The sequence below is a fragment of the Diabrotica virgifera genome, chromosome 5, assembly GCF_917563875.1.
Source record: "Diabrotica virgifera virgifera chromosome 5, PGI_DIABVI_V3a".
Classification (NCBI taxonomy): Eukaryota; Metazoa; Arthropoda; class Insecta; order Coleoptera; family Chrysomelidae; genus Diabrotica; species Diabrotica virgifera.
Window position 1 is genome coordinate 117,834,113 of NC_065447.1, and position 23,801 is coordinate 117,857,913.

A 23,801-nucleotide genomic window follows, 5' to 3' on the forward strand; every position below is an offset into this window, starting at 1 on the left:
GGATTACCGTCGAAGGCCGATGTGATCAACCAAAAAAGAAGATGTTTAATGATTTTTCTAGTGACGTTCTTGAATGTGAATCTGTCTTTTTAGTTTACTCCTGGTTTAAAAACAAAGCTTAGTTATATCGTAAGCGCTTTTCCGACCTTAATGAAAATGCTTACTCAAAATTGGTTTTATTATAACCTAAATAAATGGTTATCCCGATTTCAGCCCATCTTCAGTTCACAAAAAAAGGTTATTTAACCCCTTAAAAAAAGAAGAAATGCTACGATTGTTATATATTTTAATAGGTTTAAAAAATATTGCACTAATATTACGCATCTTTAACGAAGCGAGATTGGAGCGAGCATGTTAATATGACTAGATTCATTGCTTGATATTCAAACATTATTTTTTGACGCGATCATATTTTATGCAGAGCCAAGCTTTAATGTGAATAAACTAATAGAATTTAATAAAACTTAAACCAAATGATTTTTGCATTAATATATAAATAAGGACATCGAAGCTTTAAAGGCAACTATCGACTTAATAACCTTTTAAAAATCGTTTTATAAAACGATGTTAAAAATAAAAACAACTGGATTCCTTGGAAAAAGCATTTCTAGAAGCTGCACAAATGGCTAAACTATTGATCGCTTGCAAACTATAAAAATATATTTCTTGATATAAAAGTAATTTTTCTCCTATTTGAAGTGACTTGGTATACAGAGAAATGTCAGTTTCATCTATAATAATATGCACCTTATTTTGTAGTGATTCTTATGTACTATACAGTGATGAGCGTGGTAATAACCGGCAGAATAACGCAAAAGATAGAAAACATAATACATTGCGAATTCGAAGTAAAGAGAAATGAAACTAATAGAGTTGGAAATAATCGATATAAACGTATAAATTAACATTACATTACATAGGGTCCCAACTTTAGACGTATAGAAGGAATTTGACAACTGTCACTGTGACAGGAGAATTTTATAAAATACTCTTGTCACCACCCCGTCACAGAAGTCTAAATGTGGGAAACTACAATGTAATGTAATGTTAATTTATACGTTTATACGTTTATACCTCTACTAGTTTCATCTCTCTTTACTTCGCAATGTATTATGTTTTCCATCTTTTGCGTTATTCTGCCGGTTATTAGCACGCTCATCACTGTATAATTTCCATACGATTAAGATTTTTCGCGAAAAAAATAATTGCTTTTTTTATTTGAAATAACCATTGGCATATTACAAACATTATTTTAAATGTTTTAGATATTTTAAAGTCTGAACTCTAAACAACATAAAGCCCATCTTACATTGTATGTATATAAATCGATGCCTCAAAAACCAATCGGTGTAAGTCAATAAGTGTTTAAAATGAGATACCTACTAAGTTGTTTCTGACAATAGTTGCAGAAATATAAGTAGTTATTAAAAACAAATGAACTGCCTTTATTTATCATAATATGGGTAACATATACATAAATACAGACAAGGAAATAATAATTCAATAATATTATTATATATACCTAATAATAAGTGTTATATCTCATAAGTCATTTTTAGGGAGAATGTGACTTACACCGTTTGAATTCTGAGGCATCCGAATATGTAATAATAATTCATCAAACTCATTGTATAATTTCATTTGCCTCTATCCGTTGTTCTCAAAAAACAATTAGCAGTCGAATTAAGGATAGTAATTTACGTAATAAGTTCCGAAAGTGATATTTTACGAGACGAGTAGGAAGTTTCCAGGGCGAGCCGTAGGCTCAAAATCACTTTTGGATCGTGTTACGTACAATATTTTTTCTGCAGCCGTTTTGTATGTTAAAAAGAATATATGGATAAACTTATGAGCTTATGTACTTATGAACTTTTATTAAACACTTTAAAGTTACTCTCGTGAATTCAATATTAGAAAAATCTACTGATGAATATTAATAACACAGTTATAACAATTATTTACATTGATATTTAGTTTCCCTAATCTCATCTGGAATCATTTCAGCTTTACTTTCACTGCTGATTTCCATTTCTTGGAATTGAAGAACGAAAAACTGAGCGAAACCAACGAACCCTCAATACTGATGGAATCACCATGAAGCGAAATTAATGCGGCCAGGATGAGATAGAAGATAGTCAGGTGAAGGAGGGAAGATAATCACCATCTTTAGTAAACAAACAAATTGATAGTGCTAGTCAGGGACGTTTGTAGTCGTAGCAAATTTTACTTGACAAATTCTCTGTCTCTCTAGGACCTCTCTCTTGTATGTTGGCCGCAATCTCGCTTCATTGTTTGAATGGGACGGGGCCATTCCATCAGTATTGACAGTTCTTTGGCGAAAACACAAACGAATCTTAAATGACAAGCGTTGTCATAATAAAATACGAAGTTGATGTTATTGTTACCTAGCTACCCAAAATCGTCCCGAAAGTAAGAAAAGCGTCCCGAAAGTAAAAAAATTAGTCCCGAAAGTAGCTACTTTCGGTAGGAGTTGTGTAAAATGGTACTTTCGATTTAATAAATCATACTGTAGTTTTATTTTCGGGATGGCTGCAGAAAAAAATATGTTTTAGTAACTCACAATAAGTACACATACACTAAATTTAAATGAATCTTTAATGAAATTGATTTGCAAAAGTAAACTTAATATTTAGATAAGTGTAATTAAAATCCTAACCTCGTTTTACCCTATTTGTTGTTACCTTCTGTCCATGTTTTATCACTATCTTGTCCTGAGAAATATCTTTTTTCTATGGAGTCTATACAATGTGCAACTTCTCTCACTTACATACATTGAAAACGAAACAATTCTCACGCAGTGAGGAAAGTCGGCCATTACAGTGAGAAATAATTTTTCACTGGTTCTCCGCCGGTTTTCCATACATATGATCGTCGTTTCCATGGTAACATGCACAATACAAACACAATTATTGTTGTCAAACAAAGTGTTTATTTTATTTTAGGCATATAATATACCTAAAAGCACCTAAATTATTTAATTTTGAACTTTGAACTCTTGACAACAACGCATCCATAGAAAAAATATTTATTTAATTATAAAATTGCATAAAGTTATAAATTTAAAAAGTCATCGTCGTCATCTGAATAGGGAATCTTTCTGATCCAATAACGTCTTTGAAACACTTCAGCTATCAGGACATTGAGATTCATTTTACGGAAAAATAACAAAGAGTGCGAGCGAAGAAATCAAACTTGTTTGGTTTCGCCGCTTTGCTCTTTGCTAGCACTCTGTGAATTACCTCCGTTTCCCAGTAGTAGTTTGATTTCTCCACTTTGCTCTTTGCTCTTTGCTCGTACTCTTTCTTCGCTCCACTCTAAACGTACCCTAATACTCCACAAGGAGGGATGAAACGAGGGAGATATACGTTTATAATTTTATATTGGGTCCTATAAATAATGAAAACGTTTCATTATAAAAAGTTTTTTTTTATAAAAGTGTATTTTTTTTTATTTTGTATACTTTCTCAAACACTATATTTCTAATTTTTCAGATGTTTCCGTATGGGTTGAGAACTTTAAAACCCAAAAACTATTTTTAGAGGATTTTTGGGGGTTTGAAAATGTTTCTCTCATTTTTTAATGTTCTAAAGGACTCACTTACTTGAAAAGAGTCCGGTCAAGTGAACATAACTCTTTCTCACCATATGAGGGAATCTTTGAACAAATCAAATATAAATTTTAAAATTTAGATAATTAATGGACCATCCGTACCAATACCAATTGTGGTAGCTGGTAGATACTCTTTTACGTTTTCGGTAGAAAATATACCTACTTCATTAATGCGAACCTGCCTACGTGAGCCATAAGGATCTACCAATCACGTGGTACCCGGAAAAAATTATGTCCTAGACCCAGTCTTCTGAATAATTACCAAAGTTTCCCTTCCCATAAACTATGTCGGGCAGCAGCAATATTTGTACCAAGATAGAGCGTTCAATATTCTCGAAATTAGTGAGATCGGATGGCCGTGTAATGATAAATGCCCCACAAGCAATGGAATGCTTTACTACTCTGGAAGAGACAATCAGTAAACTCATCCAGAGTCGGAAATTTTGTGGATAAAATTACCAATAGATTAATCACTGGCTTTATTCCTTTAACCTTTAAACGCTAAAATGAATTTAGTACAAGTCTATGCACCTACAGTTACAGTTCAGAATGAAGACAAGGATATCGACGAATTTTACGGTCATATTCAGCAAGTATTCAAATATGTTAAAAAACATGAAATATTTATTATTATGACCAATTTTAACCTTCGTAGGACCAACCTTTTAGTAGAAACAGCGAGGACCAAGGAGCGTTAATAAATGTCCACACATAAATTAATCTGTATATTTATTATTCCTAGACGTTAATGGAACAGTTAAAAGATACGAATTTATAATTTACACGGATTCTTCGGCTTTAGTGGAATTGGCATCATCATAGGATACAGAAACATTTTTGACTTCTTGCTGTGCTCACCGCATACATACTTGCATTTTGAACAAACTGCGGTTGTTTTTGCCCAATTATTGCCCTTTTTTCTTTTAGATTTTTTTAATTTGACACATGAATGATATCGTCCCTTTCCATTTTGGGATGGTGTTAAAGGTAGTCAAGGGGATTATTTATAGTCCACTGTTAAGTTTTTATAAAAGTATGAGGAAATGAACTAAATTATAGAAATGCTAATTATGCCATCTAATAGGGCAGTAGTACGCCGACAACTACTAATTATTTGAGATTTTTAGGAACAAAGTTATTTAGAAAAACGGATGTAATGCAATGTTGTGGATACTTTTTAACCCTCCTTGGTCCTTCTAGGGTTAATGCCAAAGTAAAAAGAAAATGCGAAGATTTGATAGGAGCACCTGAACTTGGCGAGCGAAATGAAAGAGGCGAAAGGTTGGTCGAATTTGTCCAAGAAGATGAAATGGTAATAATAACACAGGCGTTAAAAAAGCTTCCACTAAGAAGATTATATATCTGGAAGTCGCCTCAGGATACATAGGATAATATCTTAAGAAACCAGATAGACTATAATTATTATGATAGGAAGAAGATACAGAAAATTTTATTAAATCCGCAAAGACATATCCAGGTGATGTGATAAGAAGCTAAGTCATATAGCTTCTGATCACAATTCAGATTAAATCTAAAACAATCTGAACATACCTCAAAGAGACACAACATCTACCTCTCTACTCCACAGTAAGAAAACAAAAATTACCATTGAAAAAAAAAAAAAGATAAATCAAGGCCTGCTGACAGTTACAGTTACAACAACAAAAAAGGTCAGTGTGTAAATATTAAAGTGCAGGAGACTATATTACAAATAAGTAAGGATACGCTCAATAAAAAGTACCTGGAAAAGAAAAAAGACCGGATGACCTACGAAATACTTTAGATGGAGAACAGAAGGATCAGTAACACTCTAGCTAGATAACACACGATATGCCAAGGTACACAGGGAAATACAAAAGAAAATAAGGAAAGCAAATAAAAATTGGTTGAATGAGAAATGCTCTGAAATAAATTTACAATATTTATTACACAACTCGTTTAACATAAATAAGAAGATTAGAGAAATCACCGGAAGCTACTACACAGACACGGAAATAAACTAATTGAAAGAATATATAAAAGGCCTCTTTCAAGATGAACGACTCAGTCCAATAATATCAGAAGAACCAGACAGTGGACACATGACCAATAAATGAAGAGACACTATGCGCTCAGGAATATGAAAAATGAGTAGGCTCGTGCTCAGAAAACGAAGATCATATACATCTGTTTACTAAACTTTTTAATACAATTTATGAAAAAGGAGAAATACCGAATGATTGGCTGATTTCATTAATAAGAAAAACAACGCTAAAGAATGTAAAGATCATAGAAAAATAAGCTCAACGAATCATATTATTACCCCGAAATTATTTTAAAAAAATATACACAACCGTATTTACAAAAGATTAGATCCCAGCATAGTAACACAGAGTTCGGAATTCGCAATTGAATGGGAACTAGAGAGGCTTTATTCTATTTAAACCTAAAGGGCATAGGCGCAAAATGTCGCCTGTTAAAATGTTCAATATATTTTAAATTTAATCATTTCTTTTGAATTCTGAGAAAACTAATAAATATTTTTGAAAAATTTAAACGCAGAATGAAAGATTACATTATTACTGAGGGCAGAAAGTCCCTGAAAACTTCTATGATGTTTATTTTAATAAGTTAAAAGCAGTGGTGTCATATCAAAATAAGCAGTGCCGGAACGCAGTGCCGGAACGCACTGCTAATTTTTGCTTACAAAACCTAAATTCTCTATTTATTTTTTTTTCTTTTCTTAACCAGTGCCGGAACGGCGTTCCCGCACCATGACACCACTGGTTACAAGAGTGAAATTAATAGATAAAATTTAGTGTGGTTCTCAATTGCAAACATTTCATTCAAAAAAAACTTTTTATTTATTCTAATAGTAGGGGAGGAAAGTATGCTAAATGTGCAGTTACTCTAGCGTTATGGGGACCTATTGGGTTGTGAGGATTAGGTCTTAAACCAAAAAAAATTAAGTAAAGTTTTCCATTTAAGTAGGGACTTTCCATTTTTTAAATTAATTTTCCATTTCCAACAATCGTTTTTGCCGATTATAACTCCATCTATCCATAATTCGAAAAAAGGTTTCGAATAAAAGTTACTTATTTTTACGTAAGGAATCCAAATCTGCAATAAAACAATGGAAGCTCCTATTTAGTATTTTAAAGTAACCCCCTCCTCACCTCCGTGGTGGGTCGTGTTTGGTGTCATTCGATAGATTTTTCAAAAATATGGAATACGTGTATTTTGCAGTTTTGATCTGATGTTTATTTCGCGAAATATCGCGGGATTCCTATTTAAAATTTTAAATTTACCCCCACCCCTCTCCGTAGGAGTCAGTGTTTAGTGTCATTCGATAGATTTTTAAAAATATCGAAGATGTATTTTTTAGTTCTTCGATCTGATGTTTATTTCTTGAAATATTCGCTTTTTTCTTGTGAATTTTCGTGACTCACCCATTTCCTTACGCCCCAATCAAATCGTCAGATTTTTGAAATATACTTCTGCATGTACTTAACTTCCCTTATCTTTAACTGACGATTTGGAGTTATTCTAAGGATGCATTTTTTTTCGGATCCCCCTTAACAAACGCCCCTGCATTAAGATCTAATATATGGTAGGGGTACATTTACATGGTACAAGGTTTCTCCCCATGTGATAATCTGACGCGCTCGAGTAACTGCAAAAATCCCCGCTTGGGCTCCCCTACCATAAGGGACTTTAGGCACTCGGTAATAACGTAATCTCTCATTCTGCGTTTAAATTTTTCAAAAATACTTGTTAGTTTTCTCAGGATTCGAAGAAAAATGAGTAGGTACATTTAAAACACATTAAAAATTCTGAGAGGCGACATTTTGCGCCTTTTTCTTTAAAGCAACGTTGTTTTTTATTTATTTAATTGTCATTGAACAATCAGTCAGAAGATGATAATATTTTCTGAACAACTATGATTACTAATACAAGTCTCTCAGGCTGGGTTAAATCACTATGCTTGCTTGCTTGATAGATACTAATCTAAACTAATATATAATTATAACTAAAACTATATTAGAAAACTGCAATACAAAGCTATAATAGAAAACAATGACATAAAACTAAGGGATAATAGTTTATTTATATTTTTTATATTTATATTTCTCACGAGCGCAGAAGTTTGTTGGCACGAGCCGATGGCGAGTGCCGCAAATCAAGCGAGGAGAAATATGTCATTTTCTCACCTGTTGTACACTGTACTTTTTCTATGGATGCTATACAATGTGCAACTTCTCTCATACTTACATACATTCAAAATGAACAATTTCTCAGGCAGTGAGAAAAGTCAGCCATTGCAGTGAGAAATATTTTTTCTCACGGGTTCACCGCTGGTTTACATACATATGATCGCCATTTCCATGGTAACATGCACAATACAAACACAATAATTTTTGTCAAACAAAGTGTGTTCAAACTTCTCAAAACTTATCAAAAATTACCATTTAAGACTGTTAAACTGTGAATTATAATTTTAAATAAATAAAGTATATAAATATTAAGAATATTAAATACCTATGTGTATATATGTATTTTATTTCAATTTAGGCATATAATATACCTAAAAGCACCTAAATTATTTAATTTTGAGGTTTGAACTCTTGACAAAAACGCATCCATAGAAAAAGTACAGTGTACAACACGAGAGAAAATGACATATTTCTCTCTCGATTGATTTGCGGCACTCGCCTCGTGCCTCGGCTCGTGCCAACAAACTTCTGCGCTCGTGAGAAATATGTCTTTTTCCCTCTTGTTGTACAATATACTATTGTAACTTAATAATTATTATTACATAGTTCTACAGTGTGGCAAAACCAAATAGAATAAATTTATTATTTCGTTAACCGACGACTAAAAAATCCGGAAACAGGTCGATTTTTATTTTTAAATTACGATTTTTTTGGCATTTACATTCTAGTGACGTCATCAATGTAAAAAAGGTCATTTCATTGTTGTCTTCTTACCGGCGTGAGAAATACAAAATAAGATTTACTATTTTATTTGGGCATAAGTCACAACTCGAGTTTGAAATCAAGTTTACTTCGGAAATCGTTATCAATATAAAAAAAACATTTATAAATTAAAAATTTAACTTTGTTTCTGGTGAAGCAACGCAGTTGGAACAAGCAGAATATTATAATTGTCACCGGAAAGCGAAAAAGGCAACGCACAACTTTAAAGAACTTATAGATTTCTAACTTCGTTGTAAGTTGGAACAAGCAGATATATTATAATTGTGTCACCGGAAAGCGAAAAAGGTAACGCACAACTTGGAAAAGCCTATAGATTTCTAACGTCGTTTCTGGTGAAGCAACGGAGTTTGAACAAGCAGATATATTATAATTGTGTCACCGGAAAGCGAAAAAGGTAACGCACAACTTGGATGAGCCTATAGTTTTCTCACTTCGTTTCTGGTGAAGCAACGCAGTTGGAACCAGCAGATATATTATAATTGTGTCACCGGAAAGCGAAAAAGGTAACGAACAACTTGGATGAGCCTATAGTTTTCTTACTTCGTTTCTGGTGAAGCAACGCTGTTGGAACAAGCAGATATATTATAATTGTGTCACCGGAAAGCGAAAAGGGTAGTCTCTAAAAACTATAGGTTTTTCCAAGTTGTGCGTTATCTTTTTCGCTTACCGGTGACACAGTTATAATATATCGGCTTGCTCCAACTCCGTTGCTCTACCAGAAACGAAGTTAGAAAGCTATAGGTTCTTCCAAGTTGTGCGTTACCTTTTTCGCTTCCCCGTGACACAATTATAATATATCTACTAGTTCCAACTCCGTTGCTTCACCAGAAGCGAAGTTAAAAAACTATAGGCTCTTTCAAGTTGTGCGTTACCTTTTTCGCTTTCCGGTGACACAATTATAATATATCTGCTTGTTCTAACTCTGTTGCTTCACCAGAAACGAAGTTAGAAAAGTATAGGTTATTCCAAGTTGTGCGTTACCTTTTTCGCTTTCTGGTGACACAATTATAATATATCTGATTGTTCCAGCTCCATTGCTTCACCAGAAACGACGTTAGAAAACTATAGGTTCTTCCAAGTTATGCGTTATCTTTTTTGCTTCCCGGTGACACAATTATAATATATCTGCTTGTTCCAACTCCGTTGCTTCACCAGAAGCGAAGTTAGAAAACTATAGGCTCTTCCAAGTTTTGAGTTACCTTTTTCGTTTTACGGTGACCCAATTATAATATATCTGCTTGTTCCAACTCCGTTGCTTCACCAGAAGCGAAGTTAGAAAACTATAGGTTCTTCCAAGTTGTGCGTTATCTTTTTTGCTTCCCAGTGACACAATTATAATATATCTGCTTGTTCCAACTATGTTGCTTTACCAGAAACGAAGCTAGAAATCTATAGGTTCTTTAAAGTTGTGCGTTACCTTTTTCGCTTTCCGGTGACAATAATTATAATATTATATCTGCTTTTTCCAACTGTGTTGCTTCACCAGAAACAAAGTTAAATTTTTAATTTATGAATGTGTTTTTTGATATTTTCAACTTAGGCGCGCCAAAACCAACAAACCACTCGCAAACTCGTCCAAATACGTATTGCGAACCATCAAAGCTTTTGTTGAAAAACCGACAGAAGTTAGATTGTGGTGCGCCGTGTGCGTGCCGTTTGTGCGCCACTTGAAAACACGTACTAATCTGACGAACATACGATTAGGCGCTTATGCGTTTCTTGGATAAAAATGTGTGATATTGCTGTCTGGCCCGGGACAGCGCAATAAATTCATATAAATCAAAGAAAATATTTAAAATAGTATATATAATATTTATACATAATAATTAACTTATAAAATAAGAATTTTTAGTACACTAACTTTTTATTATTTATTTAAAAAATTAAAAATAGATACGTATAGCCGGGTTCGAACTCGGGACTTCTCGATCTCCAGTCTAAGGGTAAAACATGCCGAAGATACTTTCCGTATCCTGATTTGGCATCGACATCGCTGTAAACCGCAATGCAAGGTCGCGAGGGTGAACGGGTGACACATCCTTGTTATGTGCGATCTAATAAGAAAATGAAGGTTTGTTTTGATATCGATGTAGCGACCGCAATCGCGACCTACACCGCGCTCATTAATATATCTTCGGCATGTATTTCCCCTAATGCTCTACCACTGAGCCATCATCAATTTGTTGACATCGATTTGTTGATGTACTTTAAAATGGAATCTTAATGTCATTGCATTAGTCACAATGATGCGGCTGTAGTTTCGTGTTGCAACGAAATTGAAAATGGTTATTCATTTTTTATTTTTAAAATAGTTTGAAGTTAAAAAAATCGATTTATCCATATAATAGCCGTTAAATATTGCATTATTAGCTAGTTCTGAGCTATTCTGAAAATTTAAGGTGGCTAAATAGCCTAGAAGTATTTTTAAAATGGATTACAAAATTTGCGGACATAGTTACAAGCCAAGTATATAAAAACGTTTTAAAATACAGTTGAGTCCACGATTCATTACCCGTACATAATTAATACCTGGCGAGATAAAACACATACTTTTCATCTAGCATCATTCTCTTCCACGCGTGAAACTAAAAAGAAATCAGCTACCGCCTGTTATTAAGGCTATGGGTACATAATTCGCAAATATTTTACGTGTATCCCTACTTTTTCTGTCTTTACACGGCAAATTACGTGTAGTAAAATTCACACTGGTATGGATATGTAAACATTACTAGAATGTCATTCTACTTGAAAATGTCATCATTAATTTAAAGAGATGGGTTTTGAATGTTCTTGTATAACTGTTATTTTTATAATTGGAAATTATTAATTCAGTTAATAAATGTGATAATTTTTTCACTAACTATGTATTCAGTGATTGTAATAATTTATTTGTACAACAAAGACTAATACTCAATCGAGAAAAGAGGAAAAGTGTTAAAGTGATTTTTTAATAATATATTGTTATGGAACGCTTACAATTTTGAACATCTTTAACAACAAAATACTTGGATCACAGAATATAATTATCCTGATGTATTCTCTGCTTGGATCTTCCACAAATAATACACAATAAATAACTTTTTATTAAGTTCACGTCTTAAATCAATTATTTATCAAATACACTATATTTCAATAATATTTAATCAATAACTCAACATATTCCCGATGCAATGTCAAATATTTAAAATTGTCACTGATTGTCAGTGTCTGACTGACAATATATTATCCTGACAATATTATATTCGGGTGAGTGCGTTGTAAGACAAAGATAGATTTGGAAAATATTACCACGGCATTGTGTTTATTTTTTTCAAATCCTGAAAAAACCAATAAATATTTTTGAAAAATTTAAACGCAGAATGAAAGACTAAATTATTACCGAGGGCCGAAAGTCCCTTAGAATAAATAAAAAGTTTATTTTGAATGATATATTTGAAATTAAAAATCACACTAAATGTTCTCCTAGTTTTTCACCCCTATAACTTATTAAAATAAACATTATAGAAGTTCTCAGGGACTTTCGGCCCTCGCTAATAACGTGGTCTTTCATTCTGCGTTTAAATTTTTCAAAAATACTTATTAGTTTTCTCAGGATTCGAAAAAAATGAATCCCCATTTGAATAGCATTGCAGCTGAAAATACGTACCGATCCTCTTAAGTAAAAACACATGTTATTTTATGAGCGCTCTAGACGCAGTACATCGAAAAGAGATAGGTACAAAAAATGATGCTTTTACCACCAAAATTTTAAAGCAAAACTTACATTTGACATTATATTTATTTGATAACGTCAAACTTTATAATATAACCCGTTATCGGAACAGTACTTAGGCACATTCTGTGACTTTGAGGTTATGTAAGTATGGGCCATTCCACGAACATACGCCTGTTTTGGATTACTTCGACAACGAATATTTTACTGTGCAACATATGAAGTACGAAAGTAAATGGCGCTAATAATTATTCCAATAAACAACAATGTAATTTGCAATTTACTTTTGTTCTTCTTATTTTGCACAGTAAAATATTCGTTGTCGAAGTAATCCAAAACAGGCGTATGTTCGTGGAATAGGGTATATAGTCAATCTATGTAGGGGTCTATAAAAAAATAAACGTGTTTTGAATAAGTCTGAAATGCGTGTGAATTTTTTGAAATTTAAAATTGATAGCACCCCACATAAAAAAATAAAAATTAAAAAGACGTTTCTGAGGGTGGGCGGAGAGAGAACGAGGGTGGTTAAAATTAGGCGGTAAAAAAAAGGGTTAAAATTACGCTGAGTCTTATTTTTTAATTACATTGAATGTAAAAAAAGTGAAAGACCTGGACATTTTAATTTATTTATCCCGTTCATAACTGGAAGGTTTATTACATGCTCTTACGGCGCCTAAAATGATTAGCAAATTTTACCTGTCCTGGCTCTTAGTCTATAATATAACATACTTAATTCCAATCGGTTATTACTTACTTTGCCTGCATCTCACGTAGAAACAGGCCGGGAGGACGGGCGACTAAAAACTTAAAGATTGATTTTTTTAAATATTTTTAAGTCAAATTATAAATAATAAATTAATGAACAAAATTAATTCTAGTTTTAATAGTAAGCATACACATCAATTTGTAGTAAATATTTACATAATAATAAATTCCTTATTTTACAGCAAACTGCCTTAAGAAAACGAAACGAAATAAGAGGCATTTATCTAAAAATACCTTTCCCTCTAAACTTCAAGATATATTTCTTTAATGTGACAAACCCAATGGAAGTACACAATGGTGCAACCCCAATACTTCAACAAGTAGGGCCATACTATTATGAGTAAGTATATCTTTGTATCATATGCAGCTCATTCTCGATACTAACACCGATTTTTTTATGAATCAATATTTAACCTTTAACTATGGGCTACGGTGCATCCAGTACACCAGTCGCACTATAGGGCTTTTCATTAACAGTCATTGTTTCGAGCTTCTGTCATATGTCGTATAATCCCTGTATATTAATATTATACACAGATTGTACAACACGTGACAGAAGCTCGAAACAAATGACAATAGATGGAAAGCCCTATTGTAAATTGGCTGCAATATCTGATAAACACTGATTGCGCACGCGCTCCTTTACCTAACCTCTCATGTGTCAGCTATAAGCTTCAACAGTTGTCTTAGGAGAAGCAACGAGGCATTAAACCTAGTAATTTTGTGCAGTAAGATGAATCGTCATGCAAATTTTTGCATTCAATTCAAGAGAGTGTCATGCAATTTTGTGAACTAAATTGATCTCCGGCAAAAATTTTTGTGCACGAGAAAATGCATTTTCAAAGCGCATCTCGAAGAGATGGAAAATAAAAAATTTAGAACTCAGGAAATATTGACGGAAATGAGTTTAATTTTTACACTTGGGGGTTTTGGAGGTCACTGAACACGAAATTCATGACGGCGATTGTCTCCAAGGTACCTGGTGCCCAGGGTGGAGCTCGTCGACTGGGACGATTGAATAATTCGCGGAACGATCGAATAATTCGCGAAATGAAGATTGGATCGAAAAACTGAAAAGTACGTATTCAATATTTTTCAAAAATCTATCGAATGATACTAAACACCACCCCCACTCCACCTTCTGGAGGTGGGGTGGGGCTAACCTTAAAATATTAAATGGAAACCCCATTTGTTTGATGGCGCTATAATCGGAATAAACGACTTATCGTGATACCATAGGTAAATTATAGAAACGGTCTAATATTTCGAGAATTACACTTGAAAATAAAAAACCAAAAGATACGTTTTTAATATTTTTCAAGAACCTATCGAACAACATCAAACAGGATTCTCCACTTCACCCCCTGGAAGTGGGGTGGGGGTAACTGTAAAATAAGATAGGAATCCCAATATTTTTTGCAGATTTGATTTCCTCATGAAAAAATAAGTAACATTTATTCGAAGCATTTTTTAGAATTTGTTGATGGATGGCTCTAATAACTAGTGTTTTTCCGATTATAGCGCCATCTATCCATAATTCGAAAAAAATTCGAAAAATTCTCAAATAAAAGTGACTTATTTTTACGTAAGGAATCCAAATCTGCAATAAAAGATGGGTGCTCCTATTTAAGATTTTAAAGTCCCCCCCCCCCCCCCACACCACCTCCAGGAGGTAGAGTGAAGGGAGAGTCGTGTTTAACGTTATTCGATAGGTTCTTGAAAAGTATTAAATATCAATTTTTTGTTTTTTTATTTGGAAGTGTATTTCTCGAGATATTAGACGGTTTCCATAATTTATCTATGGTATCACGATGAATCGTTTTTTCCGATTAAAACGCCTTCTATCCACAATTCGAAAAAATGTCTCATATAAAAGTTGCTTATTTTTACGTAAGCAATCGAAATCTGGGGTATCAATCCAACGTTTTAAAGTTACCCCATCCCACCTCCAGGGGGTGGAGTGGTGGGGTCGTGTTTAGTGGCATTCGATAGATTTTTGAAAAATATTAAACACGTATTTCTCAGTGTATCGATCAGCCCGCGAATTATTCGATCGTTCCAGCCGACGAGTTCCACCCTGGGCACCAGGTACCTCGGAGACCATCGCCGTCATGAAATTCGTGTTCAGTGACCTCCAAAACCCCCAAGTATAAAAATTGAACTCATTTTCATCAATATTTCCTTAGTTCTAAATTTTTCATCTCTTCGAGATGCACTTTGAAAATGCATTTTCTAATGCACAAACATTTTTGCCGGAGGTCAATTTAGTTCACAAAATTGCCTGATACTCTCTCGAATCGAATGCAAAAAGTTGCATGACGATTCATCTTACTGCACAAAATTCATAGGTTTTTGGGCTTTTTAGTGCTTCGTTGCTTCGCCTATCTGGAGAAATAGACTGACATGACGGTTGGAAAAATTCAGAAAAAGTTTACCAGTGATGTTTGTAGTACACCAAGTACCTAGTCATGCTAGTAAATTTTATGAGATTTAAATTACGTGTATCTACTAAAAATAGCATTTTTATTGTATAGCGACACTACAGTGAACACGTTTAGGTTGGAATAATTGGATTTTTTTGGGAATGGGTGATTTTTGAGATAAATACCGAAACAGGTCGATTTTTATTTTTGAATTATGGTTTTTTGGCATGTATATCATACTAGTGACGTCATCAATTTGTGCGTGATCATGACTTAATCGATGATTTTTTTTTAATGATAATAGGAGTCGTGTGCTAGCTCATTTGAAAGGATATTCAATTCTCTATTCAGTGTCATAAATATTAACATAATTATTTATAAAGAGTGTCCAAAAAAATTTTTTTATTAAATCAACTGACACAAAACGAAGAATGTAGCTAAGCAATTTATTTATTTCAAAATACATTTTATTGCTGTCAGAAAATAGGTAACAATGTTTATTTTACAAATAAACATTGCTTTTCGCTTAAATTCAACATTCAAACTGCTAAAAGACAGGTATGTGGCAGCTTTAACATTAAATTTATGTAAGCGAAAAACAATATTTATTTGTCAAATAAACATTTCTTTCTGTTTTCTGAGAGCACTAAAATGTATTTTGAATTAAATGAATTAGGTACATACATTCTTCTGTTTGTCTCAATTAATTTATTTAAACAAAAAAATTTGAGTAACCTGTATAAATAATAGATCATGACAGATCACATGCTATAATTTTGTGATGGATATTCTTGAGTTGGGATTGATTTTATTGTGTTGTTCTTTTAGATATTCTCGATCATTTTAATTATTCCTATTCTTGCGTCGTAAAATAAATGGATAACTTCCTTTAATTTGACCCTGTCAAATGCCTTCCTTAAGGTCCACGAAACATAAATATGCCGGTATTCTAATGATTTCTCTTGAACCTGCCTCATTATAAATATTGCTTCGGTGCATGATTTTCCCGACCTAAAACCTTGCTGTTATTCTGCTAATGTTATAATTTTATTTCGTTTGTTTGTTATCACTTTGATCGTTAATTTTAATGTTGTGTTTAATAAAATAATTCCTCTGTAATTCTCCGGGTTCGATTTTTCTCCCTTTTTGAAGAAGAGTATTAGGATGCTGGATCTCCATTCTTGTGGTTTTCTTTTTTTTCTATTGTTTTTTGAATTAGTTTTAATTGTTGTTGGGCCAGAACTTGTCCTCCGTACTTTGGAGTTAATTCAATATTCTGTACCCTTCCGATGATTTTCTATTTTTAATTGTATAAAAATAATAAAAAATTAATCTCTTAGAACTACAATCTATAAAAAAAATTATTAATTCATAATACATTAGTAGACTCCGTCATAAAAACAATAGTATTCCCATTTTTTTATTTTCCTAGTATATTTACGGAATGACAAATTTGATTAAAGAAAATTATCTGTATCCTGTTGTTGAGTTTAACTAATTTATGCACTCCAAAGTTTACTGTAGGTATATTAACGGTTTTCAACCAATAATAAAAAAATTACCATCTCCAACGTGCTTTATGAGTTTTGACTAATTAATAACAGTACTCTCGGATCTACTCGATTATTAAAAATTGTAACCATATATTAACTTCGAGTTTAGCCTTATCTAGTTGAATTAATGAATTGTTATTAAAGTGTTTAAGAAAGAGTTGGACATTATTTTGTGAAGGCCTTGATCTGCTACATAACCGTATGATTAGTTTACTATTTACACTTAAAATATCCAAATCTTCAAATTAGTTTTAATAATATTTTGATTACATCAGCCTTCCAAAAAATTTGGTAAAAATCTTTGGTAAAATATAATCTAATATTAGGCCTGGATCCAGCGTACCAAAACAAAGTTTATTACTAGCAAGTTGAAAATTTGTTAATAGTTTAACGGTGTCTAGTAGGACAAAGTTTGATGTATGGGAACACTGGAATAGGGGAAGTTTTAATTGTGGAACATGATTTTAATTGTGGAACTTGTCGTCCTGGCAAGTTTATGATTGTGAAAACTAGCAAGTTGTTTTTGAGTTTATTTAATAGCATACTTTATATAATACATGCAAACATGTCTGTCCGACAATTATGTTGGGCATTTTAATAAGCTCGACACGTAGAACACGTCAAATGACAGGGATTACGTTGGTGATCTATACCAGTCTGATTTTTGCATGATAGTTTAATGAAAGAGTAACAATAGACCAGGAAGGATCTGTTTTTAGGTGGATGTGAGAGGTTGCATTCGAATTTTTGCGGATAAAATTAACTTCGTTAATAATAATTGACTTATGCTCCTTCTCAAATATGCCCGGAACATTAATAAAAAAAATACAATATTTAAAAATTTCAAAAAATTTCGTTTTTTTTCTATTTTATTTGCTTATAACTTTAAAACGATTCATTTTGGTACAAAGTCGTATAGGAATAAAACAAAGATAATTAAATTTTATATCAGATACCATTGGTTAAAAATGTCTTAATTTATCACCCTTGCTGCAAAATAGCAATAAATATAAAATAAGGGGGCCAAACAAGCCTGTCCTTATTCAATGTTTGTCCATCATTTAGGTTACACTTGGAACCTTCCTAATTCCCTTAGAAACTATTTGTAATGTGCTAAAACTGTCCACCAAATTTCATTAAAGTTGACTTACTAGATTTTGCAATCTAAACTTTTTTTAAAAAATTAAATTTTTTTAAAATCTTGCACAACAAAAAATAGAAGATACAAAGATTTGTTAATTTTTTTACATATGGAGCACACTCCACCTATCTAATGCACTTTACAGAATTGAAATCGGATTATTTAAGCAGCCTCAGCAATGTTTTAAATTTATAAACAATTTTTTGGCTTATAAACAAATTAGTGCTGTGGCCAGGAGGGGGTGCTACGGGCTCCTTTATTTAGATGGACTTAACTAATTTTTTTATGTATTTTGACCCGTAGAACACGAATTTTTTGGGTAACAGTTGATCCGGATGTCGATAAGATTGTTATAAACAAAGAACTTGAGGAATTACATAACATCGATTTTTCGCAAAATTAAATATTTTTTTGTATTTCTTGGGTAATTCTAAGCAAAAAATGTTCTTACAAGTTTTTTCGTAGGATGCCTAGTTTTCTAGATAAACGCGGTGGAACTTTCAAAAAATCGAAAAATTGCAATTTTTAACGCGAATAACTTTTGATTAAGAAAATAAAATAGCAATTCTGCTGACAGAATTTGAAAGTTTAAGTTAAATTATACCGGTTTAAATTATTTGCACTGCTAAAAATTAATTTCTTTATTATTAAACAAAGCTATTTTTTTATAAGCCAAAAAATTGTTCATAATTTTAAAACATTGCTGAGGCCCCTTAAATAATCCGATTTTAATCCGAAAGATTTTAAAAAATATGAACTTTTTTAAAAACATTAAGATTGCAAATTTATTATGCAAAATCTATTAGGTCGATTTTAGTGAAATTTGGTAGACCTTTTAAGTAAGTTATAAGAATTTTCTAAGCGAATTACTAAGGTTCTAAGTGCCACCAAAGTGGTTAAGAAACATTGAATAACAACAGGCGTATTTTGTCCCCTTATTTTGTATTTATTGCTATATTGCAGAAAAGGTAAAACCCTAAGACATTTTTGACCAGTCGTATGTCATACAAAATTCAATGATCTTTATTTTATTTCTTTACGACTTTGTTCCACTACAAATCGTTTTAAAGTTATAAGCAAAGAAAGCAGAAAAAAATCGATGTTTTTCGAAAATTTTAAATAGTTTAATTCTTTTATTAATGTTCCGGGCATATTTGAAAATGAGCATAAGTCAATTATTATTACTGAAGGTGTCACCTAACTTTATCTGTAAAAATCCGAATATAAAAGTAAATAGAATCTAGTAAAAATAATTAGAAGTTATTAAAATGAAATAAAATTTTAAAAAAATAAATGGAATTAAAAAATGAAATAAAATAAAATAAACGAAAATAAATAAAATACTTAAATTAAATAAAATTAAATAAAATAACAAAATTAATTAAAACTAAATAAAATTTTTTAATTTGCTGCTTGTTCTTTTCGTGTGCTCAGAACTTTACTCCAGCTTGCCGTTCGTCAGAAAAGTTCGGTTTAGAGATATTTTTTGAAAGTTTCGATAAATTTAAAAATTCATATTTTGTCCAATTTAAGTCCAAAAGTTAAACAGTTGCACTTTTCTTCGATGAAATTTGTTGCTCGTTCTTCTTCTGTCCTCAGAATATTTCTACGGCTTAAGATATTGTATTCCAGACACTGATTGCGCTAGAGAAAAAAATTTAGCACGGTTCTGTTCGGAACACGAATAGCAATTGATTTTTATATATAAGGTTTAAAAATTCAGATGACTATTAAGAAATAACGGTTGAAGATAGAAATGTGAAAATTTAGGGTTGTATTTACCTTTCCCTTCCACATCACACAGAATTAAGAAAAAACAGTGACCAAAAAAAATAAAAAAATATATTAGGGGGACAGCTTCTAAAAATACCCACGGATATAAAAAATAAATAACAACCTATTCTCAGTCCGGTCGAATATACGTGGAAAATCTTATAATTACCATGTGTTGGTAACTAACACGACTTTCTTTTGTTTATATAGATGTAAAATATTTAAATGGCTACTAAAAAATAACGGTTAGTGATAGAAAAGTGATAATTTAGGGTTGTGTGTATCTTTACGTTCCACATCATATAAAATAAAAAAAGAGTTTTTTCGAAAAAATAGAAAAAAAATATCAGGGGGGCAACCCCACTTATGCCGTACGGGTATGAAATATAGATAACAACCTACTCCCAGTCCGGTCGAAAATACCTGCCAAATTTCATAAAAATCGGTGAAGTGTTTCGGAGGAGTATGGCAACAAACACTGTAAAAAGAGCATTTTATACATGTAGATGTAAAAATTTTGGTGGCTACTAAAATGACTCTATAAAACCGTATAAACCTTCCCTGAGCTTCTACAAATAATTCAACATCAAAATTAGCCAAATCGGTCTAGCCATTCTCGAGTTTTAGCGAGACACACGAACAGCATTTGATTTTTATACAGGGTGTTAGTAAATAAGTATGAAAAATTTTAAAAGGTATTTCTACATGAAAAATTAATACCAGTTTGATCTATAAACATATGTCCGCAAATGCTTAGTTTCGGAGATACGGGGTGTTGAAATTTTTATTTCAAACTGCCAATTTATTTATTGCTCTAAGACCATTTGATATATAAAAATGAAATTTGGTGAGTTTTAGGAGGTAGTTATTATGAATTTTTTGACATACAATTTAGAATTCTGTATTCATCATTGGCGCGCCTACGGGCAATGGTCTGAATTTTTTATAGAAAAAAATAGTACGCCACTGAGATATTTCGAATTAAAAATTATTTTTAAATTTCGCGTCTAATTTATGATAAAAAACCTTTCTTGCCTTTTTTTCGTATGATGCACCGTTTTTATGCAGGAAAATAAAACATCTTGGCGCGTATTTTTCATTTCTTAATACATCATCAAGAACTATCCAATATAATAATACTAAACTAGAACAATAACAGAAAATATTACTAATAGGATTTCAATTAGGTGCAAAGCTGCAAGAAATGTTTAAAATGATCTCCTTTACAGATAACAGAAGAATTTTATATTCATCATTGGCGCGCGTACGGGTAATGGTCTGAATTTTTTGAAGAAAAAAATAGTACGCCACTGAGATATGTCAAACTAAAAATCATTTTTGAATTCCTCGTTCAATTTACGACAAAAAATCTTTCTTACCTTTTTTTCATACGAGGCGCCGTTTTTATACAAAAAAATAAAACATCTTAACGCTTACCAAGTATTTGAGGTAGTTTCCATATGCATAGAAACTTAGTTCAAATACTTTGTAAACGTTAAGATGTTTAATTTTTTTGCACAAAAACGGCGCAGCATATGAAAAAAAGGCAAGAAAGATTTTTTGTCGTCAATTGAACGAGGAATTCAAAAATGATATTTAGTTTGACATATCTCAGTGGCGTACTATTTTTTTCTTCAAAAAATTCAGACCATTACCCGTACGCGCGCCAATGATGAATATAAAATTTTTCTGTTACCTATAAAGGAGATCATTTTAAACATTTCTTGCAGCTTTGCACCTAGTTGAAATGGTATTAGTAATATTTTCTGTTATGGTTCTAGTTTAGTATTATTATTGTTCTGAAGCTATTTTCTTGTGGCATTTTTACAATTTTAACTATTTATAAATATAGGTCTGGATCCCGCGTATGAAAAAAAAGTTGATTAATAGCAAGCTGAAAATTTGTTAATAGCTTAAGGGTGCCTAGTCGGATAAACTTTGATATATGGGAACACTGGAACAGGGGCAGTTTTAATTGTGGAACAGGTTAAAAATTTGGAACGGTCAGACCACGAAAACGGCACATTTATTTTGTCCGACAGAACAGACTTAAACTCTCCGAACAGAGATTAAACTCTCGTGCAAAAATCAGACTGCTATTTATCACCTGTCATAATTCCTGTCATTTGAAATATTCTACATGTTCCACTCATTAAAACGCCCATTTGGTGATAAATAGCAGTCTGATTTTTGCATGAGAGTTTAATCTCTGTTCGGAGAGTTTAAGTCTGTTCTGTCGGACAAAATACATGTGCCGTTTTCGTGATCTGACCGTTCCAAATTTTTAACCTCTTCCACAATTAAAACTTCCCCTTTTCCAGTGTTCTCATATATCAAATATTGTCCGACTAGACACCCTTAAGTTATTAACAAATTTTCAGCTTGCTATTAATCAACTTTTTTTTCATACGCGGGATCCAGACCTAATAGTTAAAATAGTATTATTATATTGCATAGTTCTTGATGATGTATTAAGAAATGAAAAATATGCGCCAAGATATTTTATTTTTCTGCATAAAAACGGTGCATCATATAAGAAAAGGCAAGAAAGGTTTTTTATCAGAAATTAGACGTGAAATTTAAAAATAATTTCTAATTCGAAATATCTCAGTGGCGCACTATTTTTTTCTTTAAAATAATTCAGACCATGGCCCGTAGGCGCGCCAATGATAAATACAAAATTTTTAATTGTATGTCATAAAATTCGCAATAACTACCTCCTAAAACTCACCAAATTTCATTTTCATAGCTCAACTGGTCTTAGAGCAATAAATAAATTGGCAGTTTGAAATAAAAATTTCAACACCCCGTATCTCGTAAACGAAGCATTTGCGGACATATGTTTATAGAGCAAACTGGCATTAATTTTTCATGTAGAATTAGCCCTTAAAATTTTTCATACTTATTTACTAACACCCTGTATATATAAGATAAACAAATATACAGGGTGTCCAGAAACTCTACCGACAAACGAAGACAGGAGATTCCTCAGATAATTTTAAGATATTTTAACCCAATTCACCTAGTCCGAAAATCCTTCCTAAAGGAGCTAGAGCTCTTTGAAGATGGCGTCTTGTAAGTAGTTTTTCTTAAATAACTCCAGAACGCTTCTATTGAGAAAAACGAAAATTGGTACACATATTTATCTTCCAAAGCTAAATCGACTCCATGCATTGCGAATTTCTAGTACCAGTCATAGGCGTCCGTTTTGGGTAGGGCAACAATTGTTTTATCGCATAACTTTTTTATATTTAATTTTTAAGCATTTTTGACTCTGGATTATTAAATTGTGAGATATTCTACAACTAAAAGGTACTCTTGTTTTAGGTCGATAAGTTACACCGTTTTCTAGAAAAATCGATTTGAAAATTTTTCTTTTTTTCAATTTCCAAAAAAAATTTCAAAAAAAACTATTTAGAAATCTGAAAACTGGTACGTTTATTTATATTTCAGAGATGAATCGATTTCATTAACTGCAAATTTCTAGTACGGGTCATATGCGTCCGTTTTGGGTATGTCAACGGTTATTTTATCGCATAACATTTTTGTTTTTAATTTTTAAGCATTTTTGACTCTAGATTATTAAGTTATGAGGTATTCTAGTACTAAAAGTTACTCTTGCTTTAAGTTGATAAAATACACCGTTTTTTTTTTGAAATTTTTTTAAAATTTTTATTCGAATTCAAAAAACGAAAAAATTTTTCTAGAAAACCGTATGTCCTACGGACTTAAACTAAGAGTACCTTTTAGTACTAGAATACCTCACAATTTAATAATCCAGTGTCAAAAATGCCTAAAAGTTAAAGACAAAAAAGTTATGTAATAAAA

At 32.1% G+C, this 23,801-nt stretch overlaps 1 protein-coding gene across 3 annotated transcripts in view; it reads left to right on the top strand.

Moving 5' to 3' along the window:
• Positions 1–23,801, top strand: part of LOC126885120 (sensory neuron membrane protein 1-like) — a 163,005-nt gene that overhangs the window by 44,896 nt on the left and 94,308 nt on the right. For all 3 annotated transcript variants that reach the window (XM_050651552.1, XM_050651554.1, XM_050651553.1), the window contains exon 2: positions 13,266–13,423. In XM_050651552.1, the coding sequence (XP_050507509.1) occupies positions 13,266–13,423 (158 nt within the window). The remainder of the gene's footprint in view (positions 1–13,265; positions 13,424–23,801) is intronic.